Source organism: Procambarus clarkii, chromosome 58 (assembly GCF_040958095.1).
Source record: "Procambarus clarkii isolate CNS0578487 chromosome 58, FALCON_Pclarkii_2.0, whole genome shotgun sequence".
Classification (NCBI taxonomy): domain Eukaryota; kingdom Metazoa; phylum Arthropoda; class Malacostraca; order Decapoda; family Cambaridae; genus Procambarus; species Procambarus clarkii.
The window spans coordinates 7374980-7386077 of record NC_091207.1 but is presented as its reverse complement, the minus strand read 5'-3'; the positions used below and the strand labels follow the sequence as shown (position 1 = coordinate 7386077).

Genomic DNA, 11098 nt, shown 5'->3' with positions numbered 1-11098 from the left:
AGATTTTAGGCTTTATTAGCGTATCTTTGTTAATTATACAATATATCGGCAAGTGCGTAGGCGTCTGCACTCCATGCCCGACAAGCTACTGAGCGCTACTATAAAAACATATGTATCTTCACTTGAGCTATAAATATGTCTATTGTAATGTATTTAAAATGGAGCTCTTATTTCTATCTTGCTTAAGACATATAAAACATTTGTGTTTATTAACGAATTTACGTGAAATAAACATTGATCCGAGAGAGAGTTGCTCTGTCGTTCAGTCTGTACTGGGTGGGAGCTCCGTAATTTTTAAAATACATGTATCTTCATTAGAACTTTAAATATGTCTATGGTAAAGTGTTTAAAGTGAAGCTTATATGTCTGCCTTTCTTGAGACATATAAAACATATATGTTTATTAACGAATTCACGTGAAATAAACATTGTTCTGAGAGAAAGCAAATCATCAAATGCAATTCAGCTACAGATAGACAACATTAACATCAGTAATAAAAATGATGGCAAGTTTCTTGGCCTATTCCTAGACAAGAGACTCAACTACAGCACCCACATTCAACACATAACTAAGAAAGTCTCTAAGACAGTTGGTATACTCTCCAAAATCAGATATTATGTTCCTAACTCTGCTCTCCTCTCACTATATTATGCACTAATCTACCCCTATCTTAATTATGGTATCTGTGCATGGGGGTCTACCACTGCAAACCACCTTAAGCCCATCATCACACAGCAAAAATCTGCTATCAGAATAATAATTAACTCTGCTTTCAGACAACACTCAGCTCCCTTGTTTAAATCCCTAAACTTGCTAAATATTAACTCCTTCCACACATTCTCTTGTGTCAACTACACTTACAAAATCCTGTTCTTAAATGCAGACCATGCTCTGAAACTCTCCCTGGACAGATGTAATAGGACCCATTATCACCACACCAGAAATAAATATCTCTTTGATATCCCCAGGGTCAAACTTAATCTGTGTAAACACTCAATGCAAATTAAGGGACCTAGTCTATGGAACTCACTCCCTAGTGAATTGAAAAACTGTAAAACTTTTGCCTTATTTAAAAGCAAAACCAAAAAGTACCTAATTTCATCTTCTTAGTTTCCTACACTGAGCTTTAAATTTGCTCTGTACCTAGTGTTGCCCAGTCTCCTAATTTTTATGTAGTATCAAACAACCTTATCATTGTGTTCATTGCTGTCTTCTTTTATGTGCTAGCCATATGCTGGATTGTGACTACCAATTTTTGTCAACTACCATTCAAGCTGTCATTGCAATCAATCTTATATTGTTTCTGCTGTATTGTGCCTACCAATTTTTGTCAACTACCATTCATGCTGTCATTGCAATCAATCTTAGCTACCTATGTGCTTTAATATACTGTACCTACAATTTTCTCTCATCTTATTTTTTTCATTCCACGTAACTGTTATCATTTTTTTGTCTATAAATTTTGCAAGCATTAACCTTCTTAAAATTTTCTTAGATTAAGGACCTGCCCGAAACGCTGCGCGTACTAGTGGCTTTACAAGACTGTAATTACCATATTATATATCCTCACATTCCCAATGTACATTCTTGTATATGCATAAATAAATAAATAAATAAAGAGTTGCTCGGTCGATCGACCTGTCCGGGGTCGGAGCTCGGCTATTATAAAAATACACGTATCTTCGCTTTAAATTTAAATATGCCCATGGTAAGGTATTTAGAATGAAGCTTATATTTCTATCTTTCTTGTGACATATAAAACTCTTACGTTTATTAAGAAATCTGCGTGAAATAGGCATGGTTCTGAGATGAATGCTGCGGTTTTCGAGCTCGACGCGCGACAATGGACGCCAAACACATCCAGTGGGTGTTATTGGACCCCATACCCATTCTATGGATGGTTGGAGCCCCATACTCATTCTATGGGTGGTTGGAGCCCCATACCCATCCTGTGGGTTGTAGTGGACGCTATACTCATCCTGTGGGTGGTATTGGACCCCATACCCTTCCTGTGGGTGGATGTGGTCCCCATACTCATCCTGTGGGTGGATGTGACCCTCATACCCATCCTGTGGGTGGTATTGGACCCCTTACCCACCTAACAGGTGGTAGTGGACAATATACCCACCTAACAGGTGGTAGTGGACAATATACCCATCCTAGCTATAGTTGGTATAGTAGACACAATAATATCCTGTTTGCAGTAGTTTACCCCATAGACATTCCAACGTAACATCGTTTTCTGTTAGCGTTCCTACAAAACATCCTTTAAAGATTTGTAAAACACAAACTATGGTATATAATATTGATTGACGAAGGACTGTTATTCTATGTAATAATTTTTAGTGCTTATTATGATTTACTAAGAACAACTAATATTTCTCAAAACAAAACTACGAACCTTCAATAGGAAGTAGCTGATCTGTAATATTCTAAGAGCATGGACAATAGTAGGTAAATTTTACAACCCATGTGGGATCTGAAAACTACAATTTTCCTTATAATTGAACCAATCACGACTATTCTGCTATCTAGGTTGACGGATGGATACTGTGAGATGTAAATTGGTACGTGAGGAAGAGTTTGGGTTTTGGAAAAAAAGTAACTGGGAATATATCACATATTTACTAAGTCATATTCAACATATTGACTTTAAGCATTAAGTCATATATGTGCTGTCTTGTGTGAGAACGGGTTGCATGCTGCTGTATTACTAAATATCTTTATTATAATAAATAAACACTGTCAACAAAATAAATATCTTTCTGATTACTAGTTAGTTATTCGTACCACTATCTCAACATAAATAACCAAAAATTTCTTGTTTCGTGCTACTTGGAAAAGTTATAAGGTAAATGTGATGATCTATCATCATGTGAGGAAGAAGAATTATTAATAATAAAATCGTTTCGGGAAATATTGTCATAAGTGAGAGAAATGTCAGGTAAAAATTGGCCTTTTTATTTAAATCGATATGGTATTCCAATTATTCTGTTAAGATTTTGTTTCATCCTATAAAACCTTTCTAGTTCTTGTATTAATAATAATGATTGAATGAAAAATTAAATATGATTGATTAATGGATAAAAAAATAAAAAAAAGACTACAAATTTACACCATTTATTTTCTTCGATAATTTCTTCTTCAGGTGTCAAATCATTATTTATATGAAAAACTTCTCTGATTTCTTCTACTGTCATTCCCTTAATAATATTGGCAAACATCTTGCTTCCCTTGTCAACTAGATGTTAATATTTAAATAATTTGCAGCCAAAATTATTGGCAACCATAAGCTTTTAACTTGTTCAAAAAAATCAAATTCCCATTTTGAAAATGACATCACTGAACTACTAATAGTATTATCATCATGGTGGTTATTGTGATGGTAGCTACACCATTCAATTATTCTTTTTAAAATACTAGTATTTACATTTGGAAGTGGAATGGCTTCATCATTGGAATTATCATACAAATCACTGAAGGGAGTCTAATTACGGGAAAATAAAAAATGTTTCGATTTTTTTCAAAATTTATTCATGTAATGGTTATAGAAAGGGCTGCAACTAGTCCAAGTTTCAGCATCACACCCTAAATAGAAAGGGGAAAAAAATACACAACTTATTATGCAACGAATTTTCAACATTTTCAACAAACTTCAGGGAACACATGTGTCAAATAAAATCATTTCTATAACACTCAGATATCACATTAGCATGTAATAAAGTATTTCAAATAAGAGTTTTAGCCAAAAAGCGTTTAGTGCAGCAATACAATTATTCAAAGTTCTCCTTCCAAAAATATGCAATATATGATGTTAATTAATATTTATAAAATCAATAAATGGACTTTGGACTACAATGTTATTTGACATTGTAAAAGCACAAACTCTACATATAAGGTGTAATTTGCATGCAAATTGATTAATAAATGAAACCTGTGAAGCACCTTGAAGTTGTAAATTACTTACCTGAGTAAAATAAGATCAAAGTTTGGCCACCTGTAGCCGAGCTTGACGTCTACCAATTTCGTTCATAATTGGCACCCTTGCAGATAGGCATCCATTCAGCAAGGTGCGTAAGTTCCATGCAAATCCCCTGATAACAAACGAAAAAAAAAATGGAAAAAAAAATAAATAAATATATATATATATATATATATATATATATATATATATATATATATATATATATATATATATATGTGTATATATATATATATATATGCACATATATATTACAATTATTTATTACAAAATGTCTAATTATAACACTAAAACATTCTAACCTATTGTAATTGGTCCGAATTGTGGGTCCTCAAGGTGGCACTGCAATGGGCACTAATAGGCACCTGCCCTATAGCTGGGATCACCTTCCTCAGGAGCTTGTCTCGGCTTGGTGGTGCGTGTCGTTGGTTTCTGCATCACCTTCTCCTTTCTACTGAAGTATCAATCAGTTATATCATTCTCATTACTCGAGGAGTGTGTGTGTGGAGGGTCGAGGTGGGTACAATACAATACAATACAATACAATTTTATTTAGGTAAGGTACATACATACAATAAATATTTACAAGGATTGTTTGACTTATAGGTATAGCTAGTACATACAATGCCTAAAGCCACTATTACGCAAAGCGTTTCGGGCATGATGAACTTAAATGACAAGCTTAATACTAATTGAGCATAATGAGTAGAATGAAAACAAGAAATGAAAACATAGATGAAAAAGCAGCACAAATACAATTATGTCGACAAACAGCGCTCTTTAAAGAAAAAAACAGACATTGGTTGACAATAGAAGGGTAAGGTAGGTTACAGGGAATTTATTAGGTATAGCTTCGCTTTTAACTTAAACTGGTTGAGAGAGGTACAGTCTTTAACATGGTTGGGAAGGTCATTCCACATTCTGGGCCCCTTGATTTGTAGAGCATTTCTAGTTTGATTAAGTCGTACTCTAGGAATATCAAAACTGTATTTATTTCTGGTGTGATGCTCATGGGTTCTGATACAACCTTCTATGAAGCTTTTGAGATCAGGATTGGCATTATAGTTTAGCGTTTTATATATGTATAATACACATGAGAGAATGTGCAGTGACTTAATGTCTAACATATTCAGAGATTTAAGTAGGGGTACCGAGTGATGTCTGGGGCCAGAATTGGATATTGTCCTAATAGCAGCTTTGTGTTGAGTAATTAGAGGACGTAAGTGATTTTGGGTAGTAGAGCCCCAAGCACAAATACCATAGTTGAGATATGGATAGATAAGGGAGTAATAGAGAGTCACCAGGGCAGGGCGTGGTACATAATATCTGATCTTAGAAAGAATGCCCACAGTTTTTGAAACTTTTTTTGATATGTTTAGAATGTGTCCCTGGAAATTAAGCTTGTGGTCAATGAGAATGCCAAGGAATTTGCCATCTAATTTGTTACAAATTTGGGTATTGTTTATTTTGAGATTTATTTGATTAGAGGATTTATTGCCAAACAGAATATAAAAGGTTTTGTCAATGTTAAGGGTGAGTTTGTTGGCAGTTAGCCACAGATGGACTTTATTTAGCTCAGTATTTACTGTGGCATTTAGAGCAAGGGGATCAGGACTGGAGTAAATGAAGGTTGTGTCGTCAGCAAATAGAATTGGTTTGAGGTGTTGGGAAGCATTTGGAAGGTCATTAATGTAGATGAGAAAGAGGAGAGGGCCAAGTATGCTGCCCTGGGGAACACCAATGTTGATGGGTAGGGTGGGAGAAATTGTATTATTCACAGAAACATATTGGAGCCTGTCAGTAAGGTAGGATTAGGCTGTCAGTAAGGCAGTAAGGTAAGGTAGTCACGCCTCACAGCTGATGCCGGGAGGCCACCACAATCTCCTTGATATTACTCGTCTTTGCGCTAAAGCGACTTTCTTTTGCTGATAAAGACTGCGAACGAGTGCCAGATTTGCTGCTCTAATCTTGTGACTCTTCCTCTTACATGTCATTGTGCAGTAGATGCAACAAATGCAATATTCCGGAGCAAAAATAGAGCACGCGTCGACAGAGGATCCTCACTCAACAAGAAACAACATGTGACTGCTGGCGTTGTGCCTCACTCACCCCCACTAGGAGGAGACAGTTGCCAATGATTGTATATTTTACATTCATACATACAGAGTTATTTCTGGCATTATTACTAAAAATTTGACATTTAGAACGTACGACACAATACTTTCTGCGCGCCACAGCCGCGGGGCACCGGATTCTGACAAATTACGCATGGAAATGTACCATAAATACATCAATTTATACCATAAAATGATTCGGATTGCACCACAGTGTTGCCAGAACTACGTAGTATTTTTATAAATTTTTCAAAATGTTACGATTTTTCCCGAATTTTTTCATAGTTAGACCCCTGAACATAGTTTTTATAACACCACTCTGTCGAATAATATCAGCTTCTACCTCAAAAATATAACCATCGTTACTTTGGAGTTTTACGGTTGAAGAAGGAGGGGGAGGAAGAGAAGAAGTTGTTGCTATTATTTATTTTATACACTTTCTTGACTCGGTTGTAAGAGAGAAATACCCCAGATAAGAGATTTCATAAAATCTGAGGGTTGAAATAAATCGTGATGTAGTTGTTGTTGGTTGATGTTTAGTGAATCCTTGGAGTAGAAGACTGCAATAGAAAATATATTTTCATTAAGATGAGACTTGGGGAAATATTGAATGATATAACGAGAACCGAGAAATTTTAAAGTCGCTTCTTTATCATTAAAATATTTTTTACCTTTATTTACTAACTGATGTGGATCCCAGGTGCTCCTGTAGATTTTTAGATTTAAGCTGAGAAGAATGTATCACTAATATGGGCTCTAGGAGTAAAAAGAGAATGGAGGACCAACGATAAGCTACTACTAAACCGCTGTCAGCAAGACTAAAGATATTAATAGTGTGAGGTAAATTAAAAACAGGTGGTATTTTAGGTTTTAGCATTGTAGTTGAAATCCAACCTGGATTGGTAACCATTTCAGAAAAGGAAGAAATCGAAGTTGGAATATCTCAAGTGCATGGCAAATCACAAGTGAAAAATGAAAAAGATACTATACCTTTCTTTTGTGTGTCAATATCATAACCTAAGAGCAAGAGACCTGGTAATTGGCATAGTCGACATCTTCCTCCAACACATTCGTTATGATTATGACTTTTATCAATGGGGAGTGAATTATATACCTGTCTACAGTATTTGAGAAAATTGGCCACTATTTCATAAAAACCTTTATTGTCGTGTAGTGGGAGGTAATAATATCCATCCTCATAATAATTGCTTGAGGTATTAATACTCCAAGACCAACTTTCATAGGAAAAAGGCATGTAACTAAAGGCGCATTCTTTTAAGTAATTAACTTCTTTGTGACATTTAAACATTCTTTAAATATTATATGATTATATTTTTTATATTTCTTTTTTTTCCGAACCTTGGACCTTATTTAAACTATCTGTATCATTTATTTGGAAAATATTAAATTTTTACTATAAGATTAAAAAGAAAATTCTATCTGGAATTAATAACCATCCTCCTCTTTATCCTCCCTTCTCCTGCTCACCCTCTACATTAATATTAAATTTAATTCTATCAAATGGAACTAACTCATTAATATTTTTAGCTAACAGTTTACATTCCACCTCATTATTGCCATCTTGAAGTTCAAGTTTCATTATCACATATGGGGGAAATGAATTTTCCCTAATTGGAAAATCATTTATATAAAATCCCGGAGAAAATATTTTTTGACTTTTGGCATGGGTACATGACAGCCACAATTGGTCCATGGAAAATTGTTTTCCTTCATTTTGTTCTTTTATTTGTAATGCTTCTATACTATTCTTTATTTTGACGTCTTCTATTTCACTAAAATTTCTGTATGTGTCAGGTATGAAATTATAAATATTCCACAGAAATATTAATATAATTGGATTTTTTGTATCATATCCTTTATAGAGATTTGAATTTGAATCAAGTTTATCATAAAATGAACTTTCATTATTGAAGTGGGTTACATTATACCGTGAAAGAAATGAAATAAGAGGTCTTATAGTTTATGAGTTTTTCTTCTATTATTTGGGTTATTGGAAAATGGAGGTTTGGGAATAACAACAAGACCTTTATAAGTTTTTACATCATCTATAAATGGGGAAAACAAGGATTCTAATCTTGATGATGATTCACCAATGGCAGGTTGTAATATTAATTTGTGAGGGGCTTCTGTTCCTACTGTAACTTGTCCGCCGTCTCCTTCAGTTTCTCCTTCTTCCTCCTCTTCCCCCCTCTACCTTAATGTTCAATGTAATGCTATTAAATGTAATGTTCCCAGCCTCAATTTTAAATTCCAATTTATTGTTACCTTCTTGAAGTTCAAGTTTCATTACCACAAATGGGGTAAAAAATCTTCTTCTATTGGAAAAATATTTTTATAAAATCCCTGAACAAATATAGCTTGACTGGCCGCATGGGTATATGATACCCAGAGTCTGTTCAGGTAAAGTGGTTTGGATTGATTTTGTGATTTTACCGCTTCTATATGGTTCTTTAATTGGTCATCATTTATTTCATTCAAATCAGTAACAACATCAACAATATTAGAAATATTCCATGGATATATTAAAACAATTGGGTTCTTGAAATAATACCCTTTATCATATGTGCAATTTTGTTCTATTTTATTTATGTAAAAAGAATCTTTTCGATGCCAATATTTGTAAGCTTGATTTTAATTAAAAAGGAAGTTATTAAAAGGTTTTATTATTGTATTTTCAATTTCGAGTTTATTCTTAAGATTATATGATAAGGGGGATTTTGGAACAATGAAAAAACCTGAATACGTGTTTATATTTTCAATAAAAGGGGAGAATAAAGATTTTAAAATGTTTTTCTTGATGGATAGTAATGATTGGATGATAATAGATTTTGTTTCTGTTGATAGGTCAGAAGAAGAAGATATTAATTGATTGTTGATGGACACTATTGTTTGGTTGATAATGGTCCTCAACTTATCAGGAGATTCCTTATATAATTCGGTTTGACTAGTGAGGGATTGTATTTCTTGATGGATCGACTGTAATGTTTCAGGAGAGAATTCATAGTCCCCCAGTTCCTGAGGCACTGAATGTTGTTCTGTTTGACTCTTGGATGATTGTTAGACTAATGGAGGAGGGTTGTTGAGGTACTACTACCCTGCTCCTGACTTCCTGAGTTAATTCTTCTGAAGTGACTCCTCCTTCTGTTCCTCCTCCTCCTTCTTCTCCTCCTCCTCCTCCGACACTACCTCCTTTTCCTGCTGCTAAATCTACTACTACTCTGGCCCCTTTTACTTCTTCTTCACTTGCCCTTTCACCACCACCTCTATTCCATAAATAAATAAATAATATTAAGAAAAATAGTATAATTAGTAGTAATAATAATATATTCATTTGGTTATTTATATTTATTGTTTTTATTTAGTAAAATTAATTAATACACACATTCTCCTAATTTTACATTTTCGTATGTAGTGTTTTATGTTATAATAATATTTTTGAGACAATTGGGCTAATAGTTATTTTTATACACAGTTCTACAGGTTGAACATATAAACAAGGCTAATTTAATGCAAATTTGGAGGAAGCGACCATGTCATTGCATGGATAATAATAAGGTTCACAATTCTTCCTTATGAGGAAATTGGCCTAATAGTATATTTTATATCTGTTCTACAGATTGGACATATAAACAAGGCTAATGCACATTTAGAGCAAGCGACCATATGACTGCAAGGAATAAACACTAGCTCTATCTCTGCATCCATACAAATCTTACACTCACAAATTCTCTCCAATGATGTTTGTCCTATTTTACCTGAAGATCCAACAGAAACTGGTGGCTTTAGGACAGGAACCATTTGTGTTATAGACATTGGTGGTTTTAATTCATCAATTGCTTGTATTAAGATTACAGCTTCCGCTTGTGGTGGGCTTAGATTCTGTACTTCCTCTTCTATTTCTTGGTTAGAAGCCAACTCCGTTTGTGTAGTTATATCATCAGATGTTGGTGGGCTTGGGACAACATCAACCTTGGTTAGCGCCACATGATGTGGGCTTAGAGTCTGTACTTCCTCTTCTATTTCTTCTTGGTTAGAAGCCAACTTCGTTTGTGTAGTTATTGGGCTTGGGACAACATCAACCTCGGTTAGCCCCACATGTTGTAGGCTTAGAGTTTGTACTTCCTCTTCTATTTTTTGGTTAGAAGCCAACTCCGTTTTTGCAGTTATATCACCAAATATTGATGGGCTTGGGACAACATCAACCTCGGTCAGTGCCACATGTTGTGAGCTAGTGCTTACTTTGACTTCAACTTCTATTTCTCGGTTAGAAGCCAAATTTAGAGCTTTTCTAGTTTCGTTTTCCATTTGGGATAAGACCGCTTCAATACATGACTCAAGGTTAAAGAAAGGTATCCCTTTCTCTTTGAGTTGGTTATGAAAAGTTGTCATCACATGATTTTTAGGAAAACCCATAGAAATTACTGCTTCAATACTGTCTAGTTCTTTAATAAGTTTATCGAGTTGATCTTCATTGATATGAGTTGGTGAAGTATGTGTCTCAAAAGGCGGCCTTTCCTGTTGCACCTAAAAAATAAATTATAATATTTTTAGATTCCAATAATAAGTCAGTCAATCACGTGATGTCACGTTACCTCATCTAGCTAACATACCTGATCAATGAATTCTTTTCTTTTCATCACGATGAGGAATGTACATTCTGGGTACCAGCGAGCATGTTCAATCCAAGGTGAATCATCAGATTCCCAGTTACGAAGTCCGTTCCCACAAATGATAATAGCATACATGATCACTTAGACCTGTAAATATTATATAATATATACATATATATATATATATATATATATATATATATATACATATATATATATATATATATATATATATATATATACATATATATATATATATATATATATATATATATATATATATATACATATATATATATATATATATATATACATATATATATATATACATATATATATATATATATATACATATATATATATATATATAT

The 11098-nt window shown here is 33.9% G+C and overlaps 1 protein-coding gene and 1 long non-coding RNA gene across 2 annotated transcripts; both read right to left on the bottom strand.

Annotated features, from left to right (window-relative positions):
• Positions 1–3511: 3511 nt before the first annotated feature.
• Positions 3512–4452, bottom strand: LOC138353470 (uncharacterized). Its single transcript, XR_011223165.1, has 3 exons — positions 4285–4452; positions 3968–4094; positions 3512–3588 (listed from the first exon to the last, which is right to left on the bottom strand). It is a non-coding gene; the product is annotated as an uncharacterized lncRNA (long non-coding RNA).
• A 4663-nt stretch (positions 4453–9115) lies between these two features.
• On the bottom strand, positions 9116–10862 carry LOC123751429 (baculoviral IAP repeat-containing protein 3-like). Its single transcript, XM_069306487.1, has 3 exons — positions 10728–10862; positions 9873–10641; positions 9116–9378 (listed from the first exon to the last, which is right to left on the bottom strand). The coding sequence occupies exons 1-3, from the start codon at positions 10860–10862 to the stop codon at positions 9116–9118; spliced, it is 1167 nt and encodes a 388-aa protein (XP_069162588.1).
• Between the last annotated feature and the right edge of the window lie 236 nt (positions 10863–11098).

Coding starts and splice junctions, on each gene's coding strand:
- LOC123751429 (XM_069306487.1), bottom strand. CDS start 10,862: ATGTATGCTATTATCATTTGTGGGAACGGACTTCGTAACTGGGAATCT. Junction 10,642..10,727: donor GAAAAGAATTCATTGATCAG/GTATGTTAGCTA, acceptor TTTATTTTTTAG/GTGCAACAGGAAAGGCCGCC. Junction 9,379..9,872: donor AGTTTCTGTTGGATCTTCAG/GTAAAATAGGAC, acceptor TATGGAATAGAG/GTGGTGGTGAAAGGGCAAGT.